General features: G+C 38.6%; 2 protein-coding genes across 2 annotated transcripts; one reads left to right on the top strand and one right to left on the bottom strand.

The window, feature by feature from the left end:
* Positions 1-276: 276 nt before the first annotated feature.
* Positions 277-6232, bottom strand: LOC121745178 (protein argonaute 5-like). Its single transcript, XM_042138983.1, has 22 exons — positions 5638-6232; positions 4928-5127; positions 4500-4649; positions 4273-4406; positions 4080-4186; positions 3872-3975; positions 3448-3586; positions 3250-3366; positions 3039-3149; positions 2890-2961; positions 2693-2812; positions 2466-2613; positions 2245-2375; positions 1999-2136; positions 1761-1903; positions 1629-1691; positions 1481-1544; positions 1251-1386; positions 1087-1160; positions 898-992; positions 795-826; positions 277-706 (listed from the first exon to the last, which is right to left on the bottom strand). The coding sequence occupies exons 1-22, from the start codon at positions 6094-6096 to the stop codon at positions 522-524; spliced, it is 2922 nt and encodes a 973-aa protein (XP_041994917.1). The 5' UTR covers positions 6097-6232; the 3' UTR covers positions 277-521.
* Positions 6233-6970: 738 nt separating this feature from the next.
* LOC121744632 (secreted RxLR effector protein 161-like) lies at positions 6971-7585 on the top strand. Its single transcript, XM_042138229.1, has one exon. The coding sequence runs from the start codon at positions 6971-6973 to the stop codon at positions 7583-7585; it is 615 nt and encodes a 204-aa protein (XP_041994163.1).
* The last annotated feature ends 479 nt before the right edge of the window (positions 7586-8064 follow it).

Below are 8064 nucleotides of genomic sequence, written 5' to 3'. Positions count from 1 at the left end.
GTCTGAAACCTAGATGGCGTTTTCTCTCCAATATTGGCTACGCCAAAAAATTTGTGTCAAAATCGCTTTATCTGTCAATTGGAACGACACTGTTTTTATCCTTATTCTTTTAGGACACCTAATTTGCGTCACAAATTTAAAGAACACATAAAAAAAATGCAAACTCAAAAGACATCAATTCGAATGAATCTCAGCCATGCTAATGCTTAAATTCACAAGTCCAAAAGAACACATATTAATTAATTAACTGCAAACTCAGAAGAGGCAACTAAACCATTTCCCCAGACTATTAACAAATTTCATATGAAAAAGTAACCTCTATTGTTCTTTACATTCCAAAAATATTTTAAAAACTATATAGAGCAGCAAGAAATGTAGAGGCACTCAAAAAACCTCTTAAAACAGAGATTATATCCCATCAAAAAAAGCCCAATACTTTGAGTTTAGGCAAAAACTGAAATGTTTTTAAGGCAGCATCAGACATAATATATATATGCATTACCATCAAACAAGCACAAGGATCAGATGTAAAACATCACATCCTTCACATTGTCTTTGATCTTTGGCAGAGGTCCAACCTCTCTGTTCCTCTCCCGAGTAGCACCCCGACCAGCATCAGAAGCCGATCCACTGTCAGAGAAGTCGGTGCCTTCAATATAGTAACGAGCTCGGAAAGCAGCTAGATGCGCATAGTACGCTGGTGGAACTGCAAAAAAACAAGGTAGATGGTAATTTAAGAAAGATTACAGAAGACAGTTGAAACTCGATCACAGAAAAAAACAATGAGTACTGACCTAGGGACACCGAGCGAGTACATCTGGCATACCTGAAAATGAGAAGAGTCGTTAGAGCAATGCAGCATAAATGTGTTCAATGTGATTTAAAGACAACACTCACGTATAGCACAAGCTGTATGTCAGCATTTGCAGACCATCGGCTGTGAACGCGTTCTCATCATAGAGGACATGGTAGTGGGTGGGGCGGCTTGTACCCTGCTCGGAAGCAAGCAACAGATGAAATAAATTTTAAAAAACGAAGGCTACACATATAAACGGATTAAAAGTCAGCACCAGAAGAGTTTTAAACCTGGATGCCAGCATGGCTACAGAGGTAGAAATCGAACTCAGTTGGGTGGCATATCTTTGTGTCGACAACGGTGCCTAATCAGGAGAGAAAGCAAGCATTGTTATACAGAGGAATATGAAAGGTGATTAAACCTGTAAGGATATATCTGACAGCATAATTGATACCAGGAAGAATGTTGCCGCTCCTATCGGTGTTATTCCTATCATTGTGATTAGCAGCAAAAAGACGTGTATGATGCCTCTTTTGCACGACGATAAAAGTGACCCTTGGCATGTAATTTTCCTCAATAGAGTTGCAAGCCTGAAAAGCATCATTTAATCATCATGCAAAAATAAACAACATAAAAAGAACGATGATTTCAATGGAATATCTAAGAAAGCACAAAAAGGCATACCTTCCTTATTGCCTCCATTTCATGAAGAAGGACCTGACTGAATTGTCCTTCACTAACCCCATCCCTACCATTTCGATAATCAGCAACATAAGTTTACTATAATGAAAATAACACCAGATAGTAAAGTGAAGGCAAACATCAACCAGACCTGTAGAATATGAGCCTGTGAGGTTTAAGCTTAGTGGATTTGTAGAAAGCCACCAAATGCTCTCTGCAAAATGGGAATACATTAGTAGGGAAGGAAATAAATAAGAAAAAAAGTCAAGAGTGGGAAACTAACCTAATCATTCCACCATGGATTACTCCCCTTTTAGGATCCTCTCGCTTGTTGTAAAGATCCTGAATGATTTCTTCCCTGTGAGCCTGTGTAGAAATGAGTGCTCTATACTTCGTTACTTCGGGCCAGTCAGTTGAAGCAACAACCTGCACACAATGAAATATGATGAGCCAAGTGGTTGTATGAATGATAACCTGTTTTAATAGAGCAATGAGATTGGTAGAGTAAGAGGTTACCATACCGCAGCTATAGAGGGACTCGAATCCTCTCCTGGTAGAGGATGAGTAACATCTGCTCCGAATATAATAGTGGGTCGATCACTGAGATATGGAAACTTTCCCTTCACGGCCATCTCCAACACGCTGTTTCGACCTCCAGCCTACCAAAATGACAGCAGCAAGAAGACAAAACGAATAGTAAATTAAGTCAGGAGATGATGGTCTTTTGTAAATTGATGCAATATCTATAGATAACTTTTAAGACAAACCTTTGCATTTATTTTAAGGGAGACATTCTCCAAGTATTGCATATATTGTTTCCCGGGTTTCGATACATTCTTCGGTAGACAGCACTGTGAGACAATACCCAACTCCGTTTCACAAACTCGCTTTATCATCCCTGCAAAGAAAAAAGGAAATTGTATTGTTAAATCACACAGCACAGTAACATTTCATATGAGGTTTCAGAATCAAGTCAAGGTAGATTAACCATATGATCCAGTCATTTCAGGCAAAATGACAATGAGCAACTGGAGTTGTTTTCCAGCCTTGGAACTCTCGGTCTCAAGATCAATCAAGGCCTTCTCGATCGGGCCATGCGCATTGCGAACAGGAACTAGAGGTCTTCGATTAAATTCCTGAAACAATGATTGTCATGGTTTAATTGCCACTTCATAATTAGATCGACTACGGAAAAAATCGGGAAGAAGACCATACCATCCCTCTACTGCAACACATCTCAATCAAATCATCACAAAATTGGCCAGCATGGTTACTATGCATCCTTGAGAAGTTGATGCAAGCCCAGAACTCAACCTTTCCTCCATTAACCATTTTCTAGAAATATCAAAGCTTTAGTTAAATGACTATTATTAAACATTGTGCTCAATAACATAAACGTAAAAGAAATTTACCTTGTCAATCATGTTCCACTGCCCTACACTTGGAGTTACCAGACTATTTTTACCAGTCTCGTGATATTTCAGCTGTCAAGTTTTATAAAATAAAATATTAAAAGTCCTGATATTTGACAAATGACAACAAATATCCATTAGTATCATACCATAGGCGGAGGCAACACCCGTGCATCTACAGATACCATCTCAGACCTAACATTAATGCCAAATTGTTCGTTCACAAGCTTATCATTGTTGTAATCATTTTTACGAACCATCTGCAGATAAGTATTGTAAGTATTGCTTGTTCACAAGCTTATAGAAACATGGAGAAACCAAATGATAATATATATAGCAATCATCATTGTGAAGTCATGCCTGGAGGATTGAACTTTCTCTATCCTTGGGGCGTTGGCATGTCGCCTTCAATAGTGCAGTAACTTGTCTTTCATTCAATTTTCTAGAGAATCGCTGACCCTCAACAATCTTACAAAGCTGTTAAAGAAAAAGAATAATAGTACTTAACAGAGAACATAACTTAAGATAATTAATAAGAACACAATAATAAATAAATACCTCCATTGGAAGATAAATGGGTTTAGTGTCACTGCCTGCCTGAATCGCTGGCAAATTTGGATAGTCTAGAGAAATATTGTACTGCTGACTGAAGTATTGTGCAACTGAGATCTGAGCTTCCATTCCATCCATGGAAAACCTGTATACAATGTCCGATAAAAGTGAATTTAATTTTCCATTTTTCCAATAGAACAACAATGAAAACAATAAGCATTTAGGATTACCGGTCGGCCCCAGATAGGTGCTGAGTTAGTATAATAAGTGAAGGTGGGTCAAACAAATTTAGTAGATTGATTGAGCATCTTATCAGCACAAATTCTAAAGGAAACATCAGAATTATTTAGACACAAAATGCAACCTACAATAAAGCACTCCATAAAAGCCAAGTAAGAATACACTAGAAAAAAGTTTAGAAAAAGCTCACATCAACTGCCGGGAGGACATGGTTGTGATGCCTGAAATCTTATGGCGTCTGATTTGACCTAGATGTTGGGTCTCCACCCGTACACCCTTTAAAGCTTTTTTGACCTAGAGAACATGATGTTATTATCCACACAAGATCAATGACATAAGATAAAGCAAAGTCGAACAAAATTAGAGTTTCAACAATTAAAAATTAACTTAACAAGAACCTTTATGCGATCTTGGTCAGATAAACCCCAGGACAGATCTTTGTTGATATGTTTTTGAACATATTGCGAGACCCAAATAGGTTCAAAGAATGCCCTAGCAGACATATCTGCAAGAATAAAAAAGCCAATTAAAATCAGTTCACGACACACCATAAAATCAAGTGCAAAAGTCCCATAAGAATGAACTGCATACCAATGTTGAGAGACAGGCCCATCTGAGTAGGGCGAAGACTTTGATAGAAGCCTTTCCAATACATTAGACCATTTCCTAACTCTCCTATATCACCCAGCATAGGCGAGAAAAATGACCTCCCAACCACTGCGCAGCTGAAATAAGAGGATAGATCATGATTATTGATTTACACAGAAAACCAAATACTTATATGAGAATGTGACACTATTTTGAGCGAAAAATGGCACCTGTTAGAAGGATTCTCCCTCAAAACCACATCATATAATTGCAGGGTTTCCTGTGGCAGATCCAGTTGTCTGCCCCGTATGAATTGCTGTAGGTGATGCAGGTCTACTTTGGCAGCGAATTTGATCGACACTTTGAACTTGCGCTCTCTCCTGCATGTATGCATGACATTCTAAGTAAGAGGCAGCATGCATTGAAGCAAAACATAACACAGTATCAGCCCAAAATTAACTGTAATTTAATTTTATAACAGTGTCAATATGAATTAAATATATAAAAGAGTCATTCCACACAACTAAAAAATCTAACACCATTGCCACTCAATCTCCATACATACATAACAAATGCAGATTATGCAATATTTGGAATAAACTCAAGGATAGGACTGACAGCACCAATAGGCATGATATTATTGTTAGCTAAACTTTACCTCGACTGACTATCACCACTGTTTAGCTCGACCACAAAATCTTTTGATTCAAAAGGCAACTCGCCAGCAGCGTAGCAACTTTTTCTTCCATCGTATGCGAGCATCCTCTTCCCTAGATGCGAGTCTTTATAGTTTGTAACAAGCTGATTCATGATCGCTCTACACACCTTCTTAGATGTCACTTCAGGCGATATTGAAACCTGCAAAAGTCATTGACAAATACACATACTAATCAAGATGTTAGGTAATGAAGTAAAACTGTACATGCGTGTAGTGAAAATATATAGAAATACATGAAAATTATGGCCTAGCAAATGTGAGACTATGCATTTATTAAAAAGTGAGAGCAAAAAAATACACTGAAAAACTTAACTCGGCAAAAAACAAAAAGAACATTATAAGAATGTCTGTTGAAACGTTGTGAATAAGAAACAACTCAGTGAGGACATATAAACTCAATAAATATACACCAGAAAAAAATAATTAGAATTCTACAATCAAAAGGTGAAAACACATGTTACTATGCATTTATTTAAGACTGAAAGCAAAAAAATACACAAAAAACCTAACTCAGCAAAATCACAATGAACATCAGAAGAATGTCTGTTGAAACTTTGTTAATACGAAACAACTCAACGACGACATATAAACTCAATAAACATACACGATAAAAAAAAATAGAATTCTGCAATCAAAAGGTTCCAACTCACATCGTAATGGCGCAGATCTCTGTTTACGATCTCCGTGAGGAAGTGATTCGCCTTCACCACCACTTTCCGGCCGCAGCTTCCAAATCCAGGCCTCTGCGGATACCTGACCGCCTTGGACGAAGCCGGAGGCAATTCCGGCTGAACCGGCGGAGGATTCGCCGCCGCCGCCGGAGGTCTCTGCGTCTGAGGAGTCTGTGATGAAGATGCCTTCAGCGTAAGCTTTTGCTCCATTTCGTGAGACAACGACGCCGCCGGCTCCGGCCGCGACGGCTGAGAAGGCGCCGCAACGACTGATTGCGGTGGCGCTTTGTAGCCACCGGCTCCGCCGCGACCTGGTCCCCCGCCGCCGCGCGCCGCCTGCTGGCCTCGACCGGCGTCTGGTGGTCCTCTTCCGCCTCCGATGCGACCGCGTCCCCGGCCTCCCCCTCCGCCTCCTGATCGGCCTCCTCTTCCGGACATAATTTCAGCAATTTCTCACTCTACAAATGGCAGTACTCACAAATTTCGGAGAGAGTAAATGTGAGTGTGAGAGTGGGAGAGATGAAGAGAAATCGATGCAGGGTTTAAATAGAGAAGTGCGCCTTCCTCTCTCCTATCTTTTTCTCTGTGGAATTATTAAAAGAGGCGCTGTATTGCTTAACTGTGAACTTTTAATTCTCTATTCGTTTTCGCTTCTATATTCCTTTTATTTCCATTTCATATTCTTTAATTTAAAATTTTCTCCCAATTTTCCTAAATTAATTTTTCTATTATTTCAATATTTTTTCCCTTCAAATTCGTCTCGTTTATACCGATCACTATGATGTTTGTAATTTTTCAAAAAAAATGCAACAAATTATAATAACGATTGTCAAGATCAGGTTAGTTATTGATTAATACTCAATAGAGGTATAGCTGGCACGTCAAGTCATACTAAATAAGCCACAACCCGTTAAATTTAGAGGTTTGTTGGGGTTAACTAGTAGTTTAAGCACGAACAAGCATAAAAACATGTTGGGTTATAGTTCACAAATATTCAAAGTATTGTTTGGGCTCTTAGATAAATGAAGTGGGTCGGATGAATTTGTTTGTGAGCAGCTTAGCCCACGTATAAATACTTCTCTGATGAGGAGTTGATTAATTGAATTCAATTCAAAGACTTAATGTTTATCCTAAACCAAGCTTAAACAAGTAATTAATTTCAAGATAAGTAATTAAATTTAATTTTTTTGAAGTCTAACTCATCTGATCTTAATGAGGGACTAAGCAAGGACTTGGGAACTCCTAAATACTTTCTTGACCATAGATTGCTAAAAATCAGAAGGGAATCCAAATCTCACAGAGGAAATACACCATGGATCTACTTAGAGACACTGGACTCTTGGGATGCAAACTCTCATCTGTCCCCATAGATCCTCTTAAGAAGTTGCAACTGGACTCGGGCACTCCCTTGAGTGATCCATCAAAATATAGAAGACTTATTGGGAGACTATTGTACTTATGCATCACTAGGCCTCACGTCACATTTGTTGTACATAAGTTAAGCCAATTCGTTTCCAATCCATGCACTGATCATTGGGAAGCAGCTGAAAAGATCTTGAGATATTTAAAAGGTAGTCCAGGTCATGGATTGTTTTACTCAAGTAACAGCAAGCCAGTACTTAGCATCTTCTCAGATGTTGATTGGGCTTCATGCCCGGATACTAGAAAGTCCATGACCGGCTACTGTTTATTCCTTGGAAATTCCCTCATATCTTGGAAGGCAAAGAAACATAATACTATATCCAGGTCATCAGCTGAAGCTGAATATAGAGCTATGGCATTGGCTACATGTGAAGTGGTCTGGGCAACTGCACTACTTGAAGATTTTGGAATTAAAAGAGAAAAGGATGTACCTCTGTACTGTGACAACCAATCGGCTATACACATATGCTCCAACCATGTCTTTCATAAAGGACAAAACACATAGAGATTGATTGTCATACAGTGAGAGACAGATATTTAGAAGGAGTAATCAAGCCTCTGCATATCAGGAATAACCTTCAAGTTGTAGACATCCTTACCAAACCTCTTGCAATTGCAGGGTTCCAGTCAATCCTCAGCAAGATGAACTTCAACTCTCTATACAGTCCATCTTGACATGGAGTGTTAAAGAAAGTGGCAGTTTGCAGCTAAGAGGGAAAGCTGTAGTATTTGTTATTAATTTATTTTTTTAATATTCTTTATCCTTTTTGTCTGGTAGCTACTTTGTTAGAAGAGTTGTGATAGTTTGCTACGCACAACTAGCTTCTCACTTGCACCTCATACACAGTGTATATATGAGCTAAGACTTCATATTATATTCAGAGTTTTTGAGATCTTAAAATCAGAATTTCATTTTCTCTCTATCGAATTTTCACTCCTTGATTATAGAGTTTGTTTTTCTATCTTCAACATTCTTAACATCTA

The sequence above is a fragment of the Salvia splendens genome, chromosome 8, assembly GCF_004379255.2.
Source record: "Salvia splendens isolate huo1 chromosome 8, SspV2, whole genome shotgun sequence".
Classification (NCBI taxonomy): Eukaryota; Viridiplantae; Streptophyta; class Magnoliopsida; order Lamiales; family Lamiaceae; genus Salvia; species Salvia splendens.
The sequence above is the reverse complement of the archived record's forward strand: the minus strand, read 5'-3'. Positions and strand labels throughout refer to the sequence as shown.

Coding starts and splice junctions, on each gene's coding strand:
- LOC121745178 (XM_042138983.1), bottom strand. CDS start 6,096: ATGTCCGGAAGAGGAGGCCGATCAGGAGGCGGAGGGGGAGGCCGGGGA. Junction 2,813..2,889: donor AGTGGAACATGATTGACAAG/GTAAATTTCTTT, acceptor TGATATTTCTAG/AAAATGGTTAATGGAGGAAA. Junction 1,692..1,760: donor ATCCATGGTGGAATGATTAG/GTTAGTTTCCCA, acceptor CCCATTTTGCAG/AGAGCATTTGGTGGCTTTCT.
- LOC121744632 (XM_042138229.1), top strand. CDS start 6,971: ATGGATCTACTTAGAGACACTGGACTCTTGGGATGCAAACTCTCATCT.